The sequence below is a fragment of the Choristoneura fumiferana genome, chromosome 30, assembly GCF_025370935.1.
Source record: "Choristoneura fumiferana chromosome 30, NRCan_CFum_1, whole genome shotgun sequence".
NCBI lineage: Eukaryota > Metazoa > Arthropoda > Insecta > Lepidoptera > Tortricidae > Choristoneura > Choristoneura fumiferana.
The window spans coordinates 7,091,190-7,119,110 of NC_133501.1; the positions used below are offsets into that span (position 1 = coordinate 7,091,190).

A 27,921-nucleotide genomic window follows, 5' to 3' on the forward strand; every position below is an offset into this window, starting at 1 on the left:
GCGGGGGTCGTAATGCCTCACATGATTCGCTTGGCTTTGTCGGTGACCCTCGTTCTTCTACGTATCTCCTCATTGTTGATTCGTGGCCTTTGAGAAACCCCAAGTATAGCCTTTTCCTTATCTCCCAGAGCAGGCTTACTCAAACTGGTACGCGAACCCCGGGTTCGCTATTCGACGGTAGGGGGTTCGCGACAAGGTTTACGTGACTCCAAAAACCACCAGGCTGCAAGACTAGCGAGATGATTAAGATTGGTTTTGGAGTCTTTGTATTTTTTATTTTAGTTTCTCCAACAGTCAATTTTATTACTTTCTGTGGGGGGGGGTTCGCTATCGTCTAGAACTTTAACAGGGGTACGTGGAGCCATAAGTTTGAGAAACCCTGTCCCAGAGCAACTCTGAGTCTATTTATAAGGTCTACAGTGAAGCACCACGTCTCGGATCCTAATGTCATCACTGGCAACACACTGGTTGGACCCATATTTAAACTGTCCCATGACGTGTTAAAACACACTCGTTACTCTCCGCTCTGCTGCTACAGCGGTGTACAACAGCCGACCGCTTCGACATGGAATTCTCAGTTCTAAGGCACGATGTCATCGAATTTAGAGACAAAAAAGTGCATTTCTAAATTAATATTTAAAGGCTGACCAGGAATATAAAAAACCTGACGCGAGGGCAGCACTTCTACGTTTTATATTGCAACATTCTTTACTCTTACTATACGGTACCTACCAGTCATATTGACAACGGTGTCGGTGATGTTATTAAAAGGAATATTTTCTAATCCCTCAGACTTTTTCTATGACAAATACTTTTATACATTGTGAATTATTTTCCTTCCAAGGCTACGGATAATCTTCGCATTTTAACGCATAAAAACACAAAATAACACTTTAAAATACCACGCGCAAACAACGTTAAACTTAATCTTAGGCTTAATGAGGGTTTTCACAGAGGCGTAATACCGATAGATGGCGTTAGTATCGTAAGGTCCGTTTGACGTTAGCTCGTGATTGGTTAACAACCAATCGCAGCAAACGTCAAACGGATACTAACGCCATCTGGAGATATTTCGCCTCTGTGAAAACCCTCATTTGAATTTAGTGTTACCAGTGCAAGAAATTAGTTCTATAGATTTTCCGCAATATGGCGAGGTTTTTTTATAATTCTGGTCAGCCTTTAGCTCCGGAATCGAATCCGGTCGTGTTAAAGAAGAAAAAAAATCAAAAAGCTTTTGTATAAGTAAAGAATGGGACTGAGTTTGATTCCCGAACTGAGTATAATTTTATTTATCAACGCAATTTTTTAATTTTGTCATTGAAAACAATGGGATGGCTTCGTTGTCTTATAAACTTATAATCTCCGCCTAAAAAGGCCAGCCGGTATACAACACTATGATATAAATACTTAAAGTGGGTAAGACAGAAAAAAGTGAGGGGTAATAACATTTGATTCCATCTGGATGTAAGTTCGCCGCTATAGCAGCCGCGGAGTTCGCGCGGCGGCATGTTTCTTTACCGACAACTGTAATACTCAGCTACTGCCGACAACTGGATGTCTACACGGAAACCGTTAACGTTTCATTTGAGACGGACAGAGGCTAAAATAAAGACTACTTAATTAAAAATGATGCGTTAGAATGTGCCATGCAAAAATACAAACAAAAATCTGTAATATTTCTGCCAACTAAGTCCTTGTAAGAGTTTTAATGATGTTTTCTGACAGGCGGTGGTATCTTGAGGTCCGTTTGGCATCGGCGTCACGTTCGTGATTGGTTAAGACTAACGTCAAACGAATCTCACGATAGATACTAACGCCGGATTCGATTTGTAGCATTCGAACATGGCGGATGTAGACAATATCTAATTTTGCTATTTCTGTTTCTTTGGCTAGTTGAAGTATAATTTTGATAGTGTTGTATGCGGCGATTAACCTTAACAGTGAACAGTGATCACAAAATTCTATATTGCTCTCGTGTCTGGCATTTTTTAATGCGCAAGTTGTCTCCGCGTGGTTTCTGGAATTTTACTATCAAGTTGCAAAAACTACAATCACCGTACAACGTCCCTCTCGAAGAGAGTTTACCTTGACACTGGCGAAATTGTCCTATTAATTAGGACAGAAAAGCCATATCTTAAAAGAGAAGAAGATACTAACGCCATCTACCGATATTTCGCCTGTCAAGAAACTAATTTTTAATGTTGGTTTTCTGACTGGTTGTTACACTTTGGGTGCGATTTATGTACATACGAACAAACTGATTCATGTACAGTGGCTGAATGAAAAGGTAGACTATTTTCAAAAAAAAACATTTACATGTTGCAAGCACATGTTAGCTTGTTGAATGACATTATGACGGAATATGACACACTCAATCGATAAAGCTACTGATAACTTATATTACGCAAGCAAAAGCAGACCTTAAGGTGGCTATCCTTTTCATCCTGTGACTACCAGAATAATAAGCAATCCTGGTACATGAGTTTGTTCGACTGTACACCTTCAGATTGTGGACCCGGATTGAGGAACCACCTCACCTCGTCTAAGTGTTGACAAACAAACAAAAACATATGGAGCCACTATCCCGTCTGACCGCCTCTGCCCGTCTCGTTTAAAATAGCGGCGGCGACTGATCTATATGATGTAAGCTCGTTTTAACTTGTTAATAAAATCAAATTTCATTATTATACCTTGTTTCATTTTAAAGACCACCTTTAACTTTTTTTTACTGGGCGTTTGGAGGCGTCTATTAATTACGTGAGACGATATTCCCGAAGCGCAATGACTATGTTATATGCATATACACATATATATATATATAAGAAGCGGCATGGTTGTCCGGTGTGCCAGCGCAGGTTCCTGCATAAGTTCAACTTGACCAGTCACATGCGGGTTCATAGTGATGAGAAACCATTCTCTTGTGAGATTTGCTGTAAAACTTTCCGGTGTAAAAATTCAGTGGTGTCGTGTATGAAGACGCACCCGCGTACACCGCCGTTGATGGGGAATAACTTCAAAATGCTGTAGCCATGTACAGTAAAGAGATAGTTACTGTAAGAGTCTGTACACTGAATTTCTGCAGATCGGTAAGCGCAGGGTAGGATGTCCACCCACAAGATGGACGGATGACCTGGTTAAGGCATATATGGGGGAGGTCTATGACCAACAAAGTTCTGGAGTAGGTTTGTGACATCACGCTGAGCCAAAGTGTTACACATTTTTTGTGTTTATATTTATTGGGATCTTTCTTAAAACAAGCTTACTCTTTTTTCAAAGGGCCGGCAACGGATCCGTAATTCAACTTGTGTTATGGGTGTCCTTTGGTTTTGTTTCAAAATATACATAATAGAGAAAAAGTTAACTGAAGTTTTAATTTTCCCTATAACCAAATTGTATATTTTGTTAAAAAAGGGTTTGGAAAACAGATAGGAATATCTGTTTCTTAGGATCTGCATCCAAAGCATACCAGGGGTTCATTTATTTAGCCATATTGTATGACCTCTATAATTCATTGAATAATAAAAATAAAACACATACATTATCTTACAAGATTTACTTCGTTTCGCTATAAATAAATGTTTCTATGTACAATAATAAATACATGAGTGGTCGGACACTACATATTAAGGTAAGGGATCGCCACATTTTTGTAATTTATGTGAGATTAACCTTTCGTATGCCTTGTACCGGAACAGTTCAAAATGTAAGGCTATATTTTCGCATTTTTATCTTAGTCTGCGTTATTTATATTATTTGAAACAAAGGAGGCTAAAACGCAGGGTTTTTTACATTTAGGATACCTACGAAAGGTTAATTTACAACGGCAATAATTATTTATAGATTCTTTGGAAGAAATAGGTAGCTGACGAGGTTTGTTTGACACTAAATGTGAACTAGCGCCATCTAGCGATACTTCACTTCGTCAGTAAAACCTCGTTTTAAGGTTAGGTTGGGTCATGGCAACACTAGCGATGCCTACCCTCACGGCATTGCCTCCTATGTTGCTGGTACTGCCCATTACGCAGAAGAAAAAGGGTCACCGCACCGATATAGCCAAGCGAATTAGCTCGTTGAAGTGGCAATGGGCAGGCCATATAGGTGCTATAGCACGGTGCAGAGATGGCCATTATTAAACCAGCTGATTTTAACAATTATTGGTTACACTAGCTGGGTTTAACCTTATTGGTTACATCAGCTGATCTTCACCTTAATGTTTTGGTTACACCAGCTGATCTTAATCTTAGTTAAGATATTGAGCAGAGAAAATACATAAAGTTCTGTTTTTTTTTATCTGTATACGCAGAGGCATTTCAGCTCGGATGACATTTGTATACTTGTTATTTGTTTCTGTTATTGTGTTACTGTGGCCGTTGGGACCGAAAAGTTCTCGAATGGAGACCGCGCGGCAAGCGCAGCGAAGGACGTCCACCAACGAGATGGACGGATGACCTGGTTAAAGCCGCACGTTCAGGATGCAGGCCGTTTTCAACCGAACCGACTGGAGGTTTGTGGTCGTGGTCTGTGTCTAGTGCGCCTTGTGTTTCTGCCGGCTGCGCGGCGGCGCGGGCAGCTTCTTGTGCACGTACTTAACGTGCGTGTGCACGGAGCCGGACTGCGTGAAGGTCTTGCCGCAGATGTCGCAGGCGAACGGCTTCTCGCCCGTGTGCACCTGCCGACAGTTTACATTACTCAAAACAAAACAAGGGCCTGAGTTTCATAATCATCCCTGCTAGTATCTGATAGACCAAGATCCCATGGCAGCCAGGCTGAAAGTTTTTTATATGTATATTTTATTTATTATTTATTTCTAATAATATATTTTTTTATTTGGGAATAAGGGTGGATTTTTGTACGAATGATTTGATGTAAACGAGCAGACCGAATGAATAAAGGCTTCTGTGGCATGAATGGGACGAGCGAGGGAGTTAGTTTGAGTTACGATCGGGTGAGCCCATGCGCTATGTGTTTTGTGTTTTCTCCTGTGTTCAAAGTTTTCCATATTTAATTACTAATAAACTTTTTTTTTACTTTCGTTTTGAAGTTTGTTTCCTTCGCACGATCCCACATATACAGTTCTAACGCAAGTAAGAACGATCCCCACCTACAAAATATGGATATTGAGCGCTTTGGAAAAAAACACGTACTTATTAAACGTCATAATCATAACACACACCATACAATACAGATACCGGCGACTTCGCTCAGAAAACATTAGATGTATGTTTCCTGAGCAGATAAAAAGTATTTTATATCAAACAGCTAGCTGTTGTCCGCGACTTCGTCCGCGTAGAATTTGTTAAATGCAATTTTCCGTCATAAAAACTATCCTATGTAGGCCCAGGGACTCAAACTGTTTGTATACCGAATTCCATTTAAATCGTTTCAGCGGTTTAGACATGTAACAAACAAACAGACTTACAAACTTTCGCATTTATAACATTACTGGGATGAGAGTGAGGCGCCGGGGGCTTTATTTTATTATTGTTTAATGACACTCACGGTTTTGTGCTTCTGAAGCATAGTTTTCTGCGTGAACGCTTTCCCGCAGAGGTCGCACTTGAACGGCCGCTCGCCCGTGTGCTTCAGGAGGTGCGTCTGCAACGACAGACAGACAAACACATAAACTATACATCACGTGTTCTATGAACTAACGTTTCCGCAAGGTCACGCTTGATTCAAGATAATGTAATGTCGTTTTGTGTAATGTAATGTTGTTTAATGTTATATCGTCTTGCGTAGTGTTATATTGTTGTTTAATATTATATTTACCCCCTGTTTTACCATCTATTGAATTAATTTAGCCGTCAAATAAAATTAATCAATGGGTGGTGAAACAGCCCCTTATTGTATAATGCTGTCACACTGCTGAATGTGGTACAGTCCTGTGTGATGTCTCCAAAATATTGTATGAATGTGTTCGTTCCGTTACGAAAATTATCAAAAAAAAGTCGTAACGTATCGGACACATCCATACAATATTTTGGGGACTCATCTGGAGACCTTGTTTTTACAGCTCGGAATCATGGCCTGAGTCAACCTCCCAAATTTTGTTGAATTCGGAGATAAACTCAGAGTACAACTTTAAATAGAAATACACAGTTTAGTGCTAAGTCGTTTAATGTATTGTATTTACGTCATGTTGTTTAGGGGCTGTTTCACCATCCATTGATTAGTGTTAACTGACGGTTAAATATGATGCCGTCTCAGTCTATTCGAACAAAACAAATAGAGACGGCATCACACCTAACCGCCAGTTAACACTAATCAATGGATGTTGAAACAGCCCCTTAATGTTCCGTCGTCTTGTGTAATGTTATGTCGCGCTGTTTAATGTCATGAAGTCCTATTTAACACCGGGCAAAATAGCGTGAAAATGACGAGGCCTCTACTTTCCAGTGTGTGTGTGGCTGATTTGATGTCCTGTGTAATGTTAAGATCTTTTATGTAATGTAATGTCGTGTTACGCTGTGTAACGTGTAATGTACCTGGAGTCCCTTGTGGGTGGCGTACCGCAGCGGGCAGTGCGGACACGCCAGCGGCTTGTCGCCCGTGTGCGAGCGGATGTGGTACTGCACAGACAAACACACATGTTAATAGAGACGTCTGCCGGAGGCGTGTCCGCACTATAAAATAAGCCCCCGCAGATATAATACAATAGAAACATTCATTCGCAATTCGCAATAAAATCACACACACAAACATCACGCCTGTATTCCCAAATGGGGTAGGCAGAGCACACGAGACGTTACCGCTTCGGAGCCACTTTTAGCAATTTTAGGTTTTAAGTTTGTCAAAAAAAAGGTACAATAGTGACAGGTGGCTAGCCTGTCGCCTACGGTATACCTTAACCTATATCCTCAGTCGCCTCTTACGACATCCACGGAAGAAATGGCGAGGTGTAATTCTAACCCGACACCACACGGGGAAACTACGCATAAACAATAAAAAAAAGCCTTTTGTTAAAAGTTCATTTTAGTACAAGCTGCTGACCGGACCACCAGGATGTTACAAACGGATTATTGTATTGTTACCAGATTTACTTAAGTATGATAATTCTTGTATTTTTCATCCTGTGTCCCGACTGGTGATCGAGCCCGGGTCTTAAATCAGCTGGTGTAACCAACAAGGTTAACAACAACTGGTGTAACCAACAAGGTTAAAATCAGCTTATTCAAGCAATATGGCTAAAACTAGCTAGTGTAACCAATAAGGTTAAAATCAGCTCGTGTAACCAATAAGGTTAACACCAATATGGTTTAGAACAGCCGGTGTAATCAATAATGTTTAAGTCAGGTGGTGCAGTGCAATGCAACCAACATGTTAGACACACGCACACGGTACGCACGCGATACGCACACGGTACGCACACGGTACGCACCTGGAGCGCGACGGGCGTGGAGTAGTGCTTGGGGCAGTGCGGGCAGGCGTGGGGCTTCTCGCCGGTGTGCGACCGGATGTGGTACTTCAGCGCTATGTTGTTCTAAAAAAAAAAGACTCCAAATAAACAATCATAATTTGATTGCCCAGTAGCGACATCTCTTGTCTGGGTGAGCGGTTAGTTCCGAAAGGGTGTTACGTCTCTCGATGAAAGCGAAGCATAGATGTCGCTGTGCTGCTGCTTAAGTAGCGTAGTAGGAAAAAGCAACCTGAGATATGTATGCATAGGAGAAATTCGTGCCTGTACTCCTGTCCAGTGGTGTAGGAGTATGGCACGCAGCACGGAATGCTGAGGACCTGGGTTCGATTGCCAGCGCTGGTCTCTTTTTCTGGTTTTTCTGTGCATTCACGTCTCAATTTGTATTCTCGATATGGTTTTACTGAATGACCGTAAAAGTAACAAAAATTTGGAGTTGAAATAAAAAATACAAAAAGACTCCAAATAACCAATCATACTGTTGTTCTGTCAAATACACATTATGAGTTAAAAAAAGAAACCGGCCAAGTGCGAGTCGGACTCGCGCACTGAGGATTCCGTACCATCACACTAATATTATAAATTCGAAAGTTTGTTAGTCTGTTTGTTTGTTTGTTACTTCATCACGTCTAAACCACTGAACCGACTTAGATGAAATTCAGTGCAGATGGTTTGAGTCCCGGCGAAGGACATAGGATAGTTATTATCCCGGAAAATTGCATTGTTCCGGCGGGAGAGCGATAACGAGTCGGGGGTGACGGCTAGTTATCTATACAACGGCAAAAAATCTAGTTTATTCGACTAACACCTCTTGGGGAGGCGCCGGCACTAGGTGTCACCCTCCCGCTCACCTGGCACTTCTTCCCGCACATCTCGCACATGAAGTGGTCCCCGTAGCGGTCGTAGCGGCGGCCTGTCTTGGGCAGGCGCCGGCGCACCTTCAGCTGCAGGTGGACCCGCTCGTGGTGCACGCTGAGGGACGCCTCCGTCAAGAACGTCATGTTGCACTGGACGCACAAGCACAATAGTATTTATGCAACTGTATCGTAATAGGGGTCCTTAAAACACGAGTGTGGGTTTATGCAACGAGGCGTAGCCGAGTTTCATAATAGGGTCACATGAGTGTTTTAAGGCCTAATTACGTACGTTTGCATACAATATTTTATCTATATCCGTATATTAAATCCTCTATCATGTGTTCCGCGAACCATTGAGAATGACCTGCATTAACGAGAACTAGGTAGTAAGTCTGCCTCACGAGCTGCGCCCGCGACAACCTGCTGCTGCACACTACAGATTGCTGTATCGTAATGACCATTACAATACAGCCGTGTACATAATAGAATCCAATGTCGTAATGCTGGTCATTACCTATGGTTTTTGAACGCATAATTGAGAATTTACTATATGGGTGTAGATAAAATATTGTATGCAAACGTACGTAATTAGGCCTTAAAACACTCATGTGCCCCTATTATGAAACTCGGCTACGCCTCGTTGCATAAACCCACACTCGTGTTTTAAGGACCCCTATTACGATACAGTTGAATAAAATACGAAAACCAGATTAATTTTCGATTAACAGCAAAATTATCTTTGTTGCTTTAAAAAAATGTTAGTTGATCGAGTGTGCGAACAAGTGAAGTGATAAGTTGCTATTTCCATTCAAACTGTATGGGAAAATTGAGTTTTGACAACTCATAAAAAGTTCGTCAGTTGATTGGTGGTGTCAACATCCCTATACTTAGGGGCTGTTTCACCATCCATTGATTAGCGTTAACCGCCGGTTAAATGTGATGCCGTCTCCGTCTATTCGAACAAAACAAATAGAGACGGCATCACACCTAACCGCCAGTTAACACTAATCAATGGACGGTGACACAGCCCCTTAACCTTTTGAACGCCACTGTCGGCAACAGTCGACGTAGTACAGTACGACTACTTGAAGTTAACACTTGACAGATGGGCGTGCCTTCAGTCAATTTTCAACTTTGAGGTCATACAAATAAAATAGTTTTTACATTCTCTGTAAACGTGGGTAGCGGTATACTAAAAATGGCTTTATTTGTATGACGTCAAAGTTGAAAATTGACTGAAGGCACGCCCATCTGTCAAGTGTTAACTCCAAGTAATCGTACTGTACCTATGGCACGATTTTCAGATGTCCTTTTTTTTATTCGACTGGATGGCGAGCAAGTGGGTCTCCTGATGGTAAGATATCACCACCGCCCATAAACATCAGCAACACTAGGGGTATTGCAGATGCGTTGCCAACCTAGAGGCCTAAGATGGGATACCTCAAGTGCCAGTAATTTCACCGGCTGTCTTACTCTCCACGCCTGTCCAGTCCTGTCCCGTGTTGCCGCCAATGGCCTTCAAAAGGGTACCATATTGTTTACATCTTTTCTTGTTCGTAAACAGTGTCTTAAAATGAAGGCTATGGGAAATTTTGTTAAAAAAGAATATCTTACAAAATATACTATTTTAATGAATGAGATTCAACGACATGATTATTTATAGCAAACAAGATCATGTGCCAAAAATGCAATGAAGGCATATCAAGTGTTTAGTTTAGGCCACGTTTCCATCAAAAATGATCGAGGATGTGTTGTGAGAAATGTGTTTTTCATGAACCAATAGAAATACTTTATTTCCCTATCCGCTTTGTGCTTTATTTACGCTTTATTTTATGTTTATTTTATTTTCTCTCTTGGTGCCTAATATATAAAATTGTATAAGATTGTCTGTTTTTTAGCTGTAACTTTATTTATTTTTTCACACTTCAGAAAAGTAATTTTCTGTTCAAGGCTTTTCTAAGTGTTTTATATTGCAAATGCCATTTTTTGAAGTTGATAATTGTAAAGCCACGCCATTTTCTATGCTGGTTATTCTTTAATAATATCTAGAATTGTTTATTTCAAGTTTCTTAATGCTCGGTGTGAAAAGTTGTATGAGCCACTCGGGAGCAAAATTATTTTCATCTTGGGCGTTAACACTTGAATCCCTCATTACGCTCAGGATTCTATTATAGAATCCTTCACTACATTCTGGATTCAATGTACGCCCTCGCCGTAAATACACCATTTTGCTCCCTTGTGACACAAATAACTATTGTTGTGCCGAATTTAGGTCCAAAAATGTATTCTTTCTTTCTTTTCTATCCTGCACGGCACAGTTCTAGTGGAAACAGCTGACCGGAGCGATGGAGCGAAGCTAAGTTAGGTTAGGCTAGCGTTTCTATTGGTTCAAGACAAAACACATTGGTCGTCCATCTGTGGTGGCTCGGGCTCGGGAGGGGGAGGGTCGTAAGCGCTCACCTCCCGGCAGGCGGGCCGCGGGTCGCTGTGCCGGTCGCGCGCGTGGACCCGCAGCGCGCCCTCGTCGTTGAAGTGTTCGCCGCACTGCGCGCACGCGCTGACACACACACACACACACACTAACGTTTACAACAACACGTTGGAAAAACATACAAGTATATTCCGTAAGTAGGCCGCAAAGGGCCATGAAGAAAAAGTAAATGTAATGTAAAATTGTAGCTAAATAAAAATACACTTCCGGAAAGACTATAATTGCCAAGAAGAATGCGCCGCAAGAATCTTAGCTGGAAGTAATTTTGTCGAAATAAAAAAAATAAAAACTATTAAACCTAGCAAAACTAAGAAAATTAGAAATATGTAGATAAAAAAACAAGAGTTACTTGTCTAAATTGCGGTTGTCTATTTTTTACCATAAATCGAAAGTCATTGCCATCTTCAAATCGTTTCCTGTACTTATCATTTAATTTCTAATTGTATGAAAAAATGTATTAATTTTACGCCAAGTAGGTATCATTTTGGATGTTTTATATGTATTTAAGAATAAAACATTAATCATAATTATAATAAAAAAAAACAGTTACTTATACAACAAAAAAGCAAAATGTATGCAGTGTGGGGTCCGATTATATTGGATTGATATTTACAGACAGACATAAAAAATCAAGATTTTCAGACTTTTCTTGTTGGTTGTGTTAGAATAGCTACCTTCATACCAAATTTCAAGATTCTGAGTTCACGGGAAGTATCCTGTAGGTTTTGATTCCCTTGCGAGTTTCGAAAATTTGCGGAAATTTGCGGCATAAACGGCTGTGTCTTTCGATTGCGTTGGCTTAGAAGTTTGTTTTTTTTCACAGCTCCAAGGGACAGTAGACCTGAGTATTTGATATAAATTTCAGCTTGATACCTCCACGCGTTCCCGAGACAAAGGGTCTTGACAGACAGAGAAAAAGTGATCCTATAAGGGTTCCGTTTTTTCCTTTTAAGTACGGAGCCCTAAAAATGTCAAACTAGATTTAGTTTATATAAAAAAATAGTTAAAAGTATTGGTAAGTATTTTTTTTACACAATCCCAATCTTACACGGATGTAGGGGGTTCCCATGGAGAACTATGTACCTAACTCTAACCATGTTAGCAGATGAGATCTATCGACCAACGAAAAGTGTATAGTCAGGGGAGCTGGTGGGGGCTGTAAGCTGTAAGGGAGTCACCACACCATGTTGATGTAATAGTGACCTGGTCTGGGAGCACGGAGCTGTTGCGAGGGTGGCGTGCCGAGCGAGCGCCATCTCACTCGCGAACTGCACCCCGCACTGGCCGCAGCGCGCCCCGCCCCGCCCCGCCCGCGCCCGCGCCCCGCCCCCGCCCCGCATTGCTGCAGCTGCAACATGCAACACAGGACAGGATATAGTTGCAGGTTTGGCCACAAAACAGATAGGTGGGCCAATCAACTATTTTACCGAAAATTGTCTCTGGCGTTACCAAAAAATCGTACTTCCAACAAGATATTTCACGGTTTAATACCTTAAACTTACGTAGGATGGCATGTATTCATGTACACCATCTATTAAATTACAGAAAAAACATGTTAATTGTTTGAAAAATGTCGCGGACAGATTAGTGTCGGTAAAAAAGTTGATTGGCCCAGGTACAGAACTCAATCTCTTGTATGTATTTCACTTTTCATACCTACGCTCGACGGTACTCTAGGGTTGTCAACTATGGCTTATGCACACAAACTATTGTGGCAGTGGCACTCGTATCTAGTTGTTGGATTTATTGTTGAGAATGAAACGGGAAGAGAGGCAATATTAATTAATAATAAATAAAATATTTTAAAATTAATGTCAAATTTGTCACTGAAAATATCTTGCGACGATTTCGACATTGGCGAAATGCACGATTATTATATTTTAAAGTGTAATAAATTAGCATTCTCCATTATTGCACAAAAAAGTTGACAGACGCGTGTCTCAAGCGGATGGCACTCGCGCTCGCACTGGTCCCAACCGGTCCGAGATATCGCGTCCGTGAGCAGTGTCTATGTGTGCGTTGCTCGAACGCACTTTGTATGTAGATTGAATTCTGTACCATCTGTTTTGTGGTTTGGGCCTTACGTGTCGGTGCGTCTTTCGATCTAGGTGTGCGATATTTAAGTGTGGAGTTACCTGTCGGTGCGTCTTTCGATCTAGGTGTGTGTGTGTGATATGTAAGTGTGGAGGTTTAGGCGTTACCTGTCGGTGCGTCTTTCGATCTAGGTGTGTGTGTGTGATATGTAAGTGTGGAGGTTTAGGCGTTACCTGTCGGTGCGTCTTCTTCTTGTGCAGCGCGAGGCCGAGCGCGCCGAGGAAGGTCTCCCCGCAGACGTCGCACGACTTGTTCTGCGAGGGGTGCTGGATGCGCACGTGCGTGCCGTACGTTGAACGCTTCCTGGGACGACGCAATACGATACAAATACACGCTTAACACACGCTTTGTGTTTCGGCGTGGAGAGTAAGACAGCCGGTGGAATTACTGGCACTTGAGGTATCCCATGTTAGACCTCTAGGTTGGCAATACCCCTGGTGTTGCAGATGTTTATGGGCGGGGTGATCTCTTACCATCAGGAGACCCACTTGCTCGTTTGTCATCCAGTCGTATAAAAAAAATGTGGCGAGTTGAGAATTTGGTATAGGCAGTGCCACGAGAGTTGAAGTGAATGATTACACACACAGCTACAACATACCATGTCATGTAATAGCAACAGGATTTGGAAATTTACTAATTCATTCTCCTCTTGTGCAATCAGTTCTTTTTGTAGCTGTGTGTGTAATCATTCACTTTAACTCTCGTGGCAGTATCTATAAGTTGAGAATGTGGTCAACTGAGAAATTGATGGGTTAAGAATATGGTTACTTCGAGAATATGGTGAGTGTGTAGAGAATTTGCTAAGTTCGAGAATCAGGGTGAGTTGAGAATTTGGTAAGTTCGATAATGTGGTAAGTTCAGAATTTGGTAAGTTCGATAATGTGGTAAGTTCAGAATTTGGTAAGTTCGATAATGTGGTAAGTTCAGAATTTGGTAAGTTGAGAATTTGGTAAGTTCAGAATTTGGTAAGTTCGATAATGTGGTAAGTTCAGAATTTGGTAAGTTCGATAATGTGGTAAGTTCAGAATTTGGTAAGTTGAGAATTTGTGACTTGAAAATGTGGTGAGCCTAGAATTTGTTCCAGTTTTTGAACGCATTGCACAAGGTTTATAATATACAATACAATACAATAACTCTTTATTGCACACCAATACAGTAAACAGTACAGAAAACACAAGTATATACATAGAGATTTTCTAAGGTATGCAATAGGCATAGGGGTAGTATATATGTGTCGATAAACAAATTTCTCGCAACAGCAACTTAATAAACTTCCGTCTGTAAAGTGATGCTGGACAGTTACTGGCAGGCTAGCTACTGCCATACTTACTTGAACGAGTCCCCGCAGTACTGGCATTCATAACGCAGACCCTTGTGCTCCTTAGAGTGAGTCATCGCGTGCGACCTGCAACGAAACGCAAAGGTGAAACGGAGCGGAAGCACGTCGACCAATCACAACAGTCATCATCGTTATTATATCAGTCGTTGGACGTCCACTGTTGGGCATAGGCCTCCCCCTCGCATCAGAGGAACAAGGTACATATTTGATTTAATAATTCCAAGACGCAGCTCTAATAAAAATACATTTTAGTTTTAATTTTGCTGGTACGAGAAGCGGAGGCGACGCGTCTCCGCTCCGCTCCGCTAGACTGAGACTGACCTGTCTCTAGCGGTGAACCCGCAGTGCTGGCACACGAAGCGGAGGCGACGCGTCTCCGCTCCGCTCCGCTAGACTGAGACTGACCTGTCTCTAGCGGTGAACCCGCAGTGCTGGCACACGAAGCGGAGGCGACGCGTCTCCGCTCCGCTCCGCTAGACTGAGACTGACCTGTCTCTAGCGGTGAACCCGCAGTGCTGGCACACGAAGCGGAGGCGACGCGTCTCCGCTCCGCTCCGCTAGACTGAGACTGACCTGTCTCTAGCGGTGAACCCGCAGTGCTGGCACACGAAGCGGAGGCGACGCGTCTCCGCTCCGCTCCGCTAGACTGAGACTGACCTGTCTCTAGCGGTGAACCCGCAGTGCTGGCACACGAAGCGGAGGCGGCGCGTCTCCGCTCCGCTCCGCTAGACTGAGACTGACCTGTCTCTAGCGGTGAACCCGCAGTGCTGGCACACGAAGCGGAGGCGACGCGTCTCCGCTCCGCTCCGCTAGACTGAGACTGACCTGTCTCTAGCGGTGAACCCGCAGTGCTGGCACACGAAGCGGAGGCGACGCGTCTCCGCTCCGCTCCGCTAGACTGAGACTGACCTGTCTCTAGCGGTGAACCCGCAGTGCTGGCACACGAAGCGGAGGCGACGCGTCTCCGCTCCGCTCCGCTAGACTGAGACTGACCTGTCTCTAGCGGTGAACCCGCAGTGCTGGCACACGAAGCGGAGGCGGCGCGTCTCCGCTCCGCTCCGCTAGACTGAGACTGACCTGTCTCTAGCGGTGAACCCGCAGTGCTGGCACACGAAGCGGAGGCGACGCGTCTCCGCTCCGCTCCGCTAGACTGAGACTGACCTGTCTCTAGCGGTGAACCCGCAGTGCTGGCACACGAAGCGGAGGCGACGCGTCTCCGCTCCGCTCCGCTAGACTGAGACTGACCTGTCTCTAGCGGTGAACCCGCAGTGCTGGCACACGAAGCGGAGGCGACGCGTCTCCGCTCCGCTCCGCTAGACTGAGACTGACCTGTCTCTAGCGGTGAACCCGCAGTGCTGGCACACGAGCGGAGGCGACGCGTCTCCGCTCCGCTCCGCTAGACTGAGACTGAACTGTCTCTAGCGGTAAACCCGCAGTGCTGGCACACGAAGCGGAGGCGGCGCGTCTCCGCTCCGCTCCGCTAGACTGAGACTGACCTGTCTCTAGCGGTGAACCCGCAGTGCTGGCACACGAAGCGGAGGCGACGCGTCTCCGCTCCGCTCCGCTAGACTGAGACTGACCTGTCTCTAGCGGTGAACCCGCAGTGCTGGCACACGAAGCGGAGGCGACGCGTCTCCGCTCCGCTCCGCTAGACTGAGACTGACCTGTCTCTAGCGGTGAACCCGCAGTGCTGGCACACGAAGCGGAGGCGACGCGTCTCCGCTCCGCTCCGCTAGACTGAGACTGACCTGTCTCTAGCGGTGAACCCGCAGTGCTGGCACACGAAGCGGAGGCGACGCGTCTCCGCTCCGCTCCGCTAGACTGAGACTGACCTGTCTCTAGCGGTGAACCCGCAGTGCTGGCACACGAAGCGGAGGCGACGCGTCTCCGCTCCGCTCCGCTAGACTGAGACTGACCTGTCTCTAGCGGTGAACCCGCAGTGCTGGCACACGAAGCGGAGGCGATGTGTCTCCGCATGCCGCCGCAGTATGGCCGGGATGCGGAAACGGCAGCGGCAGAGGGAACACTCGTGGGGACCCACACTCTGCGAACACCACCATCAAAGACTTTCAGCCTTATTCATAAAAAGTTAGAGCCTCCTTGAAGGCTCCTTAAAGGCCCGATGCTAAAAAACGTAATTCATGAACGTCTGTTAGCGCTAATCAGTCGATAAACCATAACGAAGATATTTTTAGTGAAGGGAGGGTTACGCAAAGATTTTAAAAAATCCAGGAAAAAATATTTTCAGGAATATGTATTTAAAAACCCTCTAAATTAGGTATTTATTACTGCTACTTTACTACTTTACTAACAATAAATATGAAAAAAATAAAATTAGGGTGATTAACATAATTACGGCTTTTTGCATTTAGGTACAACATAAACATGCGGATCGGAAATGGCGGGAAAACAAACATCTCGCTTTTTATTTATTTTTCCTGCTAATTTGCTGTCACTGCTGTCTTTTTTTTTTAATTATCGATGATGCCATTTTTTGTCTTTGATTTGTCAAGATGGCCAACATAACGCGTCTAATCCGTCTATCAGCAGCTCAACAACTAGCAGACTGCTAGCAAGCGTTTATGAATCATACTTCTTGACAACCGTCTAACAAGCTTAATCAGTCTGCTAACTAACAGACCTCAAACCAAATTCATCATCATCATTCAATTCATCAAACCTCAATGAGGGCTATCGCGTATGAATTCACCACTAGAGGCGCTAGTGTAGCGTGAGGTCTCCGAAATGTCAAATCTCATAGATTTTGGGTGAGCTACGCGGGTTTATTTATAATTAAAATAATTTTGTGAATGTTTTGCAATATCTGAAATTAATTATGACAAATATGCGTTCCGGGGCAATGAATGTCTGTGTTTGGAGACAGTTTTGTCTTTCAGAAACCGTTGTCCTCCCTTTTTTCCGAACAAAACGGGGACTATGCAACACTGTGGCATGCTCGATGTTTTTTGGTACGGTTTTAAGTTGTATTAAATATGATTTTAATCTAAACTTTGTTTTCACGCCCGTAACAACAGACTTTGAAAGCCATACTTAAAAACCTCACGCAACAGTGCGCCATCTAGTGAGACAAAAAACGATAGCCCACATTAAGTATTTTTTATGAATAAGGCTGTTTGTATCGGTAATGCCGGTTGCACACATTCGTAACGAATATTCGCAACTTCTTTTATATTCGCGATTGCAATTTGTACGGATGTTTTGTAATTTTTTCCGGGGCACTCATAAGTGAAACTTATTTACAATTTCAATTACCCGTATGGCAGTTGAAGAGGGCCTGCAAATACTGCAAGCCAACTGCAATGTAGCTACATCTGGCGACTGACACATTCCAACCGCTGCTGGTAGTGTACATTTCGTTAGAGCAGTTGACGTATCAATGCGGTAGAGTGTTACGTCATAGCGGACGTTTCAGTAGAGTGTACCTTTTGATAGAGTGTATGTATGTATGTATGTAAACTGTTTATTCTACAAAAGAAAAGAAACAAAACACAATTAACAAACTTTGGCATTTCGTTAGTGTACATTTTTTGGTAGAGTATACATTTTGTTAGAGTGGATCTTTTCGTAGTGTACATTTCGTTAGAGTGGCCCTTCCAATAGAATGGACATTTGGGTAGAGTATACATTTTGTTAGAGTGGATCTTTTCGTAGTGTACATTTCGTTAGAGTGGCCCTTCCAATAGAATGGACATTTGGGTAGAGTATACATTTTGTTGAGTGGATCTTTTCGTAGTGTACATTTCGTTAGAGTGGCCCGTCCAATAGAATGGACATTTGGGTAGAGTATACATTTTGTTAGAGTGGATCTTTTCGTAGTGTACATTTCGTTAGAGTGGCCCTTCCAATAGAATGGACATTTGGGTAGAGTGGACATTTTGTTAGAGTGGATCTTTTCGTAGTGTACATTTCGTTAGAGTGGCCCTTCCAATAGAATGGACATTTGGGTAGAGTATACATTTTGTTGAGTGGATCTTTTCGTAGTGTACATTTCGTTAGAGTGGCCCGTCCAATAGAATGGACATTTGGGTAGAGTATACATTTTGTTAGAGTGGATCTTTTCGTAGTGTACATTTCGTTAGAGTGGCCCTTCCAATAGAATGGACATTTGGGTAGAGTGGACATTTTAAAACGGACAGACACAGTGGTCGTCTTGATGCAATGGATATTCGATACAGTGTGGACGTAAACACCTAAAACCAAAGTCATCATCATCATCAGGCTATACAGTGTGAAAAAATAAGTCGGGCCCTGGAGGGAAACTACCTTAGATCCTTAAGTTGGCTCATTTTATTTAAAGGAGACATTACTTTACTTTTAAAAAGAAACAAAGTGTTTGTTTTTTTTTTAATTTTAGTTGGTTCGAGTCCCGGGCGAGGCAAGTGAGTTTTACAAAATCTTTGAACGCAGTTTTGTTTCTTTTTAAAAATAAAGGAATGTCTCCTTTAAGTAAAATGAGCCAACTTAAGGATTTAAGGTAGTTTCCCTCCAGGGCCCGACTTATTTTTCCACACTGTATACGTCCCACAGCTAGGCATATGCCTCCACTCAGCCTGAGAGGGCTTGGGCCACACTTCCCACGCGGGCTGCAGTCATACCTAGTTTATAGAGGTTACCTCGTCATGGTGTTTGACATGGTGGTTCTTGAGCGTGGCCTCTGTGTAAAACCCTTTAAAACATAGATCGCATTTGAAGAGCGAGTTCATGTAGTTATCGCGTCCCTTTCTCGCCGCCATATCTTCTACCTGGAACAGCAATATAATAAGAATAAGGAAAAGGTGCTGCTGCCCCTTGCCCCCCCCCCCTCTCTAGAAATAAAGCTTCATATAAGCTCTCGACTGTACATATTTTTACCATCCTCTAGTTATACTAGCTCCCCCTCCTTGATTGGGTAAAATACACTTTCTCACTTTCTCTAAAAGTGCACTCAGAAGATATCCCAGAAGGTGAACTTTCTCAAATTATGAACACTGTTTACTTTAATAAATTTCTAAATTTAATATATCCGTTACACCTCTATCGTAAACTACACGGCTTTGACGGTGGAAGCATTCTACACTTCCACTGAACGTAGATATAGTTTAGATATAGTTAGTGTAGTATTGTAACTAAGGGACCCCATACATCCTGTATTTCTTTTATTATTATTATTTGTATTTTTTTCTTTAATTGTATAATATACTTTTTAGTATTTTAATTGTAATTATATTTTTATGAAAAAATGACTTTCTGCAAGTTTCTTGCGGCGCATTCTTCTTTGGCAATGATGGTCTTTCCGAAAGCGCTGGTAGTTTTAAAAAATGAAGTGTAAAAGTGCCCATTGCGGCCTATTTACTGAATAAATCATTTGAATTTTTGAATTTGTTTTTTTTTACAGGCCCCCTCCCCCTTCCGGACGCACCTGCTGGTCGTGCGTGAGTACGACGACGTCGATGTTGTATTCCCGCTCGAAGGCGGGGAAGTCCTCGTCACGGATCTTCTCCGTTTTCCGTCGCTCCTTCTTCTCCGCTTTCACTTTCTTCACCTAATAAATATTTAATTATTAACACAGTGATTCGGGAGATAGGCGTGAACAGGACCAACTCTACCGGATTCTTTTAGTTAAGGCTACTATATAAGCCATATAGCTCTATTTAATAAAAACAATCCATCGTATTTTATTCGATATGTTCGTATTGATCTTGTCCTCAATTAGTTTCAATAACAACAAGTAACATTGGGTGGTAGACCACATATTTGGCTGATGGTACTATTGATCCAATATAACGGGATCCTGATGCTTTAGGGCAGGGATGGGGAAATAGCGGCCCGCGGGCCAAGTCCGCGACAAGATTTAATCCGGCCCGCGATCAAAACCCGTCATCTAAATTCATCTCGTCATCTCTGAGTGTGTTCTCGTCATCTCTGAGTGTGTCTTCAAGTAACTTGGAGCCTAATTTCGACGCTTTAATTAATTAACTTCGCAGGTTTGTGCAGGTTTCTCACGATGTTTTTTCTTCACCGCAAGCTGTGTAAATTTCAAATGTAACTCTCCGCACATGAATTTCGAAAAACTCAGATGTGCGAGCCGGGGTTTGAACCCTGACCCTCTGGTTGAGAGGCGATAGGTCAAACCACTAGCACCACGGCTTTTTGCACTAGGAACACGGCTTTTTTATTCAATGGTGTGTGTGAAGTTCCCAATCCGCACTGGGCCCGCGTGGGAACTATGGCCCAAGCCTCTCATTCTGAGGGGAGGCCTGTGCCTGCAGTGGGACGTATATAGGCTGGGATGAATTAATGAACAGTCAAAATTCCATCTTTCACACCGACCCAGCACATCAAAACAATACATTTAATATAGATACCTACATGATTTATTTTGGTTGTTGCTTGATTGGAATATTTTTTTACGCTAAATGCTCCCTGGCCCGCGGAAATGTTGTAATTATTGTATATGGCCCATCTCTAAATGGGGAAATACCATCCTTGCTTTAGGGTCTCCCAAAATCAATCGACGCGGAATCAAAAACTCTAAATTCATTAAGTAATTATTTTCTAAGGACTTCGTATTTTATACGGAATCTTCCAAGTTTTGGTATATTTTATACCTTAGGCTGCTATTTATTCTTAAACTACTAATAATTCTCAAGCAAACTTAGCCGTTATAGTTTTCCTTGAAAGTTTTATATACTGACTATCATCCTGATTTTTTTCAATTTTTCACCCACCGGTTTAGATTTTAGAGGGCGGGGGACGCTCGATTTTCATGAAAATTATCACTTTAAAGTTGAATATGTCGCAAACACATCACTGAATCGAAAAACCGTCTCAGCAGATCCCTAATGATTATAAAATACCTACCCAACGATACCCCACACTATAGGGTTGGGTTGGATGAGAAAAAAAAAATCACCCCCACTTTACGTCTATGGGAGGTGCCCTAAAAAAATATTTTGTCGGCATAATTTTCGTTTATATCCGTGCAAAATTACAGCTTTCTAGCATTGATAATCCCTGAGCAAACCGCGGACAGACAGATAGACAGACGGACAGACAGGCATGGCGAAACTATAAGGGTTCCGTTTTTGCCATTTTGGCTCCGGAACCCTAAAAATGACGTATAAAATTCGTGTCTGAAGTGCCCATTGCGGCCTATTCAGTACTATTTACTCAATAGTACTGATAATTTGAATTTGAAAAAGTTTGATCCAAGCCGCGTACTTACCTTGTTCTTCCGGAGCTGTTTCTTCCTGTTGGGCTTGGCGGCGGCGCGGAGCTGGCTCAGCGCGACGTCGTCCGCCGAGTCGTCTTCGTACTTCAAGCTCATGTGGTCGCTCTCCGCGCCATCTGCCCCAATCATATCAGTCCAGCCCTAGGACGTCCACTGTTGGACATACACCTAAACCTACAGGTACCTCGGTTGGATACAGCCTGCATCCACCGTAAGCCCGGGACTTTAAACAGAAGTCGTATTCCAACGTCTATACTATATCACTAAATATCGTCTATATGTCTTGCTCGCTAATAATAATAATAATAATAATCGCATGCTACACCCACGTTCGTCGGTTATGAGGCTGTACATCCCACGGAAATGTGGAGGTCGCGGCTTTCTTAATGCCAAAAATCTCCACAACCGCGAGGTATGCAGCCTTAGGAATTATTTCCTTAGCAACGAGTGTGGGATGCATCGCGATGTTGTGGCAGTAGACAGACACCTCACCCCGCTATCCTTGGCAAAACGAAAATTGGCGCAGTCCTATGGTAATGAGCACGGAAGATCGCAAGAACGTATGGAAGAGCAAGGAGCTACACGGGCGGTTCTACAAGACCCTAACAGGGCCTGATGTAGACCTTCTCGCGTCGGTGACCTGGCTACGTTTCGGGGACCTCTTTGGGAAACGAGGGTTTTGTGTGTGCAATTGCTGACGAAGTTTCATGACGAACAACTACCGGAGGTATATCCTGAAGGACGGTACGGTCGACATTTGTCGGGCATGCCGCCGTCCTGGGGAATCACTCAGGCATATTATCCTCGGTTGTTCTCATCTTGCTAACGGTGAGTATTTGCACAGACATAACGTAGTAGCCAGGATTATCCACAGCAACTTGCTCTTCGATACGGCCTTGTAGACTCTGAGGTGCCGTATTATAGGTATGTCCCTGCGCCAGTTCTTGAAAATGGTCGTGCCACGCTCTATTGGGATCGATCTGTCATCACGGACAGGACTATTGTATTGTAGCCAATAAGCCTGATATCGTGCTGACAGATCGATCAAACCGCCAGGCAGTGCTCGTTGATATCACCATCCCACATGACGAGAACCTCGTGAAGGCCGAGAAGGACAAACTCAGCAAGTACCTTGACTTGGCTCACGAGGTGACTGCTATGTGGGATGTTGACTCGACGATCATTGTCCCGATAGTCGTTTCGGCAAACGGTCTAATAGCGAAGAGTCTCGACCAACATCTCAAGAGACTCTCGCTAGATGGCTGGATCAAGGGCCAGATACAGAAGGCGGTACTTCTGGACACGGCACGCATCGTCCGGAGGTTCCTCACTCTGCGGCCCTGACCACCGGTAGCTTGGGCCCTACCCCGTTACCGGCGGCAACTAGGTTAGGTTTTTATAATATTTTTATTTTGTATGTACTTTTCTGTATTTTACTTCTTATAACTATTATAAAACCTAACCCTAAGAATAAAAAATAATAAAGAGAATAATAATAATAAATTCATTTATTTCGGGCAACTTGGCCCATACAATAAATACCTTACAGACTAACATAAATATTTATAATCAATATTTAAAACTAATTTGGTGACAAAACGGCGTGACCCCGTTGAGTCACCGTCCCCGACGTCGCATTCATCTGCGGCATGGTGCCCGGTACCGCGGAACACGACGTCTTTCGGCCAGAAGGCAGCACTCGCGATGGTCCCCCCCCCCATCAGCAGCCGTGGCACCGCACCACAAACGAGCTGAAGTGCACGTAGTGGCGCGACTGCAGCTGAACCCTCAGCGTGTATCCGCTCTTCCGGCGGACGTATTCCACCACATCTGCGACTGCGACGGTGTGATGCAGACGCGACACATACAGTGCCGTATTCGGTGTGGCCGCCCTCAGCACGGAGCCTGGATCCGGTTCAGCAGAGCCACACAGACTCTTACAAGGTTTCTTGCGAGCCTTGCTTTTCTTCTGCACCAATATGAACCCCTCCTCGTCCACTTTAGTGCTCAAGGCCTGTTCGGCGTCGAAGTAGCCCTCGGTTCAGTAGCCTTAGGTGGCGCAGGAGGCTGGCGCGGCGCGGCGGCTCGGCCGGCCGCGTCAGCATACCGCGCCCAGCTGGCTGCTTGTTGGTGGAGTTCTGCGGCCCGCGCGGGGGGCGCGCGGGCGGCGGGGCGGCGGGCGGAACACGAGGCTCAGGCCTCTCACGTTGCACCGGCGGTCGTTTCGACTCGAAACTTGATGCCGCTGAATCGGCATCTGCTTCCAGTCGATTGTTTACATTAGAATTCGACGCATCAACAGGTGACCGAGTTACCGGGGCACTATTGCGTAAACTGGTGATTTCTTTACGCAACTCGGTGATAGTATCCTGCGATACATCGAATTTTCTTGAGAGTTCGGCCAGATTTGCCTTAAGGGTCACGATGTCCTTTAGCAAAGTGGTGACGTCGACGTGGTCGAATGTGACCGGGGGCAGCTTCCGCAGCTCCTTTGCCACAAAAGAGGGCACTTCGTCCGGATCTGTCGCCTTGAACATCGTGATGATGTCCTGGAGACTCTTTATTCCTCCATCCCTTCTGCGAGACGGCATCTGGTCGGCCTTGCCGAGCGTCTGGAAGAGCAGCGCCTTGCCACTGCAAATCTCATCCTCCTTGAAGTTGGACTTGCAGATCTGCACGATGCTGACTTCATCCATGGTGTCGATGGCGTTTTGAATGAACGCCAACAGTTCATTCGCAATTCGCTAATCCTGCCGTGTGTTGTGTTTCGGCGTGGAGAGCATGACAGCCGGTGAAATTACTGGCACTTGAGGTATCCCGTCTTAGGCCTCTAGGTTGGCAACGCATCTGCAATCCCCCTGGTCTTGCAGATGTCTATGGGCGGTGGTGATCTCGTACCATCAGGAGACCCACTTTCCGTTTGCCATTCAGTCGAATAAAAAAAAAATATCGCTCGCGATCGCAATCAAATGACAGTTTTCAGAGCCGGATTAAGCCAGCGCGGGGCTGTAGCAAAAATTATCACGGGGCCCCTGATTTGCTTCAACTTAGACATAGCAACATTTAGAAATGTCAGTTAACTGTCAAAATTAGTACAGTCTCGTACGAATCGTGTCGTTGAACTGTCGTGTCACTGTCGAAGTAAGTTTAGTAAAAGTTATCTAGTGCCTTGTGGAATCTAGGGGATGCAGCAGCTGCTTCACGTATAGTCGGGCAGCTGGTAACCCAGGACTGGAAGGTAAGACTGGCCAGCTCGAAGAAGTCCAGTGGCCCTGTACCTGACTGCTGCCAAGTTTCTACACAGCGCTAAGCAGGGTGAGTGTCCTCCTGAATCACACAAGGCGGCGCGGCCGTGTTAGGTATTCGTTTGGGATATTGCTGTCTTTATCGCTCGCGACATAAGCGCTCGCAGCCCCCCCCCCATGCCTTCCGCAACGACGTCCGTAATTTATATCGAGATAGCTGTAGGCTTTGCAAGATTTCGGCGGTTGAATTTTGGGTTTCGTTGTCCTCATATTATACAAAAAGTATAGCACAGAAATCAATGATATTTTACAATCAAGATATTCATTATATTTTCTATGCCTGTGGTTTTTCGATTTTTGTAAAAATGCTTTATTAGTCTGTAATTCTCGTGCAAAGCTGACATCGTTTTTTTGACGACTTTTGAGCTCTTGTAATTCCGATATTACACATTTATATGCAAATCTGAAAACCCACAGGCATAGATAATTACGTCTAGTCCATACTTACAAAATTTCATCTATATCTGTTGCCTAGTTTTCAAATGAGACCGGGACTACGTTTGTATGGAGAATGGAACGAAGAGACTTCTCTTAAAACCTCTCACAAAAATTTGAGCTAAGAGATCGAATTTATTAACATCTCAGGTCTACTACAGACAGTGTTAAGGCAATCCCTACACGGCTTCTCTCCTAAGAATGCTAATAAATGCATGCAATCATTTCTCTAACAAAGTGTATCACTGACTGCCGAGTTACGACACAATAACAACACACTTAAAACTCGACTGACCCTATTTTTGTATTTGCGTGAAACTCCAGAATAGAACCTAACGCAGCTGCCTCTACAGACATCACCATCAACACCACATACCTGTGTAGTGTTCGAGGAGTACTTCCTCCTCCTTGAGCGGCACCTCGGGCTCCGGCGCCTCCTGCTTGAGCTCGTGCCAGCAGCAGAGCGCGGGGGCTGCTGCCACGGACGCCAGCGGCAGCGGCAGCCGGAGCGCCGCACGGTCCACCGAGCGGACGCACTCTGTTGTTAGCTGTTGGTAAGAGGTCATCCATAAGGAGGGCTACCGTTTTCGCGCTCACCAGTTGGCGCCACTGTAGACAAAGGTCCTGCCTGAAGTATAGTGGTTAGTTTGTATTGCGGGCGTAAAACAAAATTTACATTTAAATCATACTTATACCTTAAAACAGTAGGTATACCATGAAATCTTCAGTAGAAATTGGACACCCATTGGCATCTGCGGCATTATATAAGGGGCCGATGGGCGTAAATGGCACTGAATGACTTACCGCTTGCGAGCGTGCCAGCCGCGCCAGCGCGTCGTGCGCCCGGCGGCCGCGCGCGCGGAACTCGGCGCTCTTGCGCAGCAGCCGGCGGCACCACGCGCACACGTGCTGCGGGAACCCGTCCCAAGCCGACAGCTGCAACGGGAAGGTTTTAAAGGCTTGCCACAATTTGTTCTGCCTCAAAATCACAAAAAAAAAAAAATTTTGGAAAACACCCCGACTGTCAATTCAAAGTTCAATTTACGTAACATTAATATACGTCTCAGTATTTCGTCTTTATTCAAAACCTTGCAGTTAGAACATTTTGGAAGCACAGCACTTGTCTGTCGGTAAAAAACCTGGATGGTTGGAGGCATATTGGTTGTGCGCTCTGGACTGTCAAGAGGTTAACAGCTGCGGTGCCACAGACAGACACATAGCAGTCAAACTTATAACACCTCTCTTTTTGCATGGGGGGGTTAAAAAGTCATAAACATACTTAAATAGATAAATACATACTTAGATACATATTAAATTTCCAAGACCCAAACAAACATTCATACAAATATCTGCCCTGGCCAGTTATCATAGTTATGGCCATAGTTATCATTTTTATTTTACTATCCTGTTCTATCTTTGTAATTTTATAAACTTTACATTGTTTATTTTAGCATTAGAAAAAGGGTAAACAATCTTGACAAGTCATTTTATTGAAAAACTAAAAAAAATCGATTACTTACGAAACTAAAAGTAAATTGCTGTGATTTATTTTCAAGTGGTTTTATAATAAAAAAAATGACAAGATTGCTTACCTTCTGTTTAATGCTTGTTTAATGCTAAAATAAGTAAAGTGCAGCTGTTGTTTCTAACTTCATCTGTGACTGTGAGCAACTGGCACAAACGAGAGAACAAGCCAATTTGCCAAAACACAAAAATCGCCGACAGTAAAGCTATTAGAATTGCGGAAAACTAACTAAAACAAGACACAAAAACCCATCTAGACGTACAATAGTCATTTCTTTACAGAATGAAGCCTTAATTACAGTTGTACACTTACCATAGTGCCCATAATTTCCACAAATGCATTTTCGAGTCGATGTTCCAATATAGAATACAATTCAGTATCAGTTGCAAGGCATATCCTACACGCTTGGAGTTCCTCAGTCTCTTCAACCTTGAGCAATTCCATAATACGAAGCTTATTCCCTCATTTAAGATTAATTATTGTTGCATTTTTGCGATAAATAAATTAAAATCAATAAATAAACAACCTATATGTACTATTTAGTATCCGTGACAGTTCTATAATGTTATGATAGAGAATATTTAACTTCTTTTGAAAATAAAAAGTGCAATCAAATAAAGAGCTTCGTGCTGGTTAATACAGTCTTAGTTTACATACACAGAAACAGGCAACAAAAAGCGAAAAATTATGACATGTTTCACAAACAACAATATTAATGTTGCCAGGAAGACGCCTATATTTTCTACTACGCAGATATAAAGAGAAAAAGAGACAACACGATTTTTATTATTCAAATTTCGCCACTCTGGTTGTCATGACTGAGTACCTATCCATTTTCTAAATATTATTTCGTTTCAACGCTTCCACATGAACCCCTGTATAATCTATAATAGCGCCCCCAGACACATGTCCAATTCGCCTAAAGGATAATCCGCCAACTATTACGGATTAAGCTAGCAAAAAATTGCACTCCATGTTACTTCTTTTAATTAATCCAATAAAATAAAAACATGCGAGCAAGAAATTATCTCTATCTATTTAATAATAAAAATAATAATATATTCATCCCTTTCGCGTACTGGTTCAAAAGGAATATGTATGTATGTATGTATGTATGTATGTAAACTCTTTATTGTACAAAAGAAAATTAACAAAATACAACTGACAAACTTTAAGATACGATACGATATGTTCTTTGTTTCCGCTATAAATGCTGTTTTTAGGTCCTTA

General features: G+C 43.5%; 2 protein-coding genes across 3 annotated transcripts; both read right to left on the bottom strand.

Moving 5' to 3' along the window:
* Window positions 1–3,538: 3,538 nt before the first annotated feature.
* Window positions 3,539–12,064, bottom strand: LOC141444756 (uncharacterized). 2 transcript variants are annotated; one of them, XM_074110392.1, is made up of 7 exons: window positions 11,966–12,064; window positions 10,732–10,828; window positions 8,266–8,421; window positions 7,379–7,480; window positions 6,486–6,569; window positions 5,500–5,595; window positions 3,539–4,669 (listed from the first exon to the last, which is right to left on the bottom strand). In XM_074110392.1, exons 1-7 carry the CDS (start codon window positions 12,016–12,018, stop codon window positions 4,526–4,528), a joined length of 732 nt encoding a protein of 243 aa, XP_073966493.1. In that variant the 5' UTR covers window positions 12,019–12,064; the 3' UTR covers window positions 3,539–4,525. The 2 variants fall into 2 exon arrangements, with proteins under 2 accessions (XP_073966493.1, XP_073966494.1); XM_074110393.1 differs by lacking the exon at window positions 6,486–6,569.
* On the bottom strand, window positions 12,020–27,261 carry LOC141444499 (uncharacterized). Its single transcript, XM_074110048.1, has 10 exons — window positions 27,004–27,261; window positions 25,971–26,102; window positions 25,543–25,714; window positions 21,421–21,542; window positions 19,615–19,737; window positions 18,830–18,958; window positions 16,112–16,239; window positions 14,187–14,261; window positions 12,821–13,159; window positions 12,020–12,110 (listed from the first exon to the last, which is right to left on the bottom strand). The coding sequence occupies exons 1-10, from the start codon at window positions 27,133–27,135 to the stop codon at window positions 12,020–12,022; spliced, it is 1,443 nt and encodes a 480-aa protein (XP_073966149.1). The 5' UTR covers window positions 27,136–27,261.
* Between the last annotated feature and the right edge of the window lie 660 nt (window positions 27,262–27,921).

Excerpts from the sequence above, each read along its gene's own strand:
- LOC141444499 (XM_074110048.1), bottom strand. The coding sequence starts at position 27,135 with ATGGAATTGCTCAAGGTTGAAGAGACTGAGGAACTCCAAGCGTGTAGG. Across the intron at positions 16,240-18,829 it reads ATGTCAAACACCATGACGAG|AGTGTGGGTCCCCACGAGTG; the intron begins GTAACCTCTATA and ends TGGTGTTCGCAG. Across the intron at positions 13,160-14,186 it reads TACTGCGGGGACTCGTTCAA|GAAGCGTTCAACGTACGGCA; the intron begins GTAAGTATGGCA and ends GCGTCGTCCCAG.
- LOC141444756 (XM_074110392.1), bottom strand. The coding sequence starts at position 12,018 with ATGGCGCTCGCTCGGCACGCCACCCTCGCAACAGCTCCGTGCTCCCAG. Across the intron at positions 5,596-6,485 it reads CCACCCACAAGGGACTCCAG|ACGCACCTCCTGAAGCACAC; the intron begins GTACATTACACG and ends CTGTCGTTGCAG. Across the intron at positions 4,670-5,499 it reads TGCTTCAGAAGCACAAAACC|GTGCACACGGGCGAGAAGCC; the intron begins GTGAGTGTCATT and ends AACTGTCGGCAG.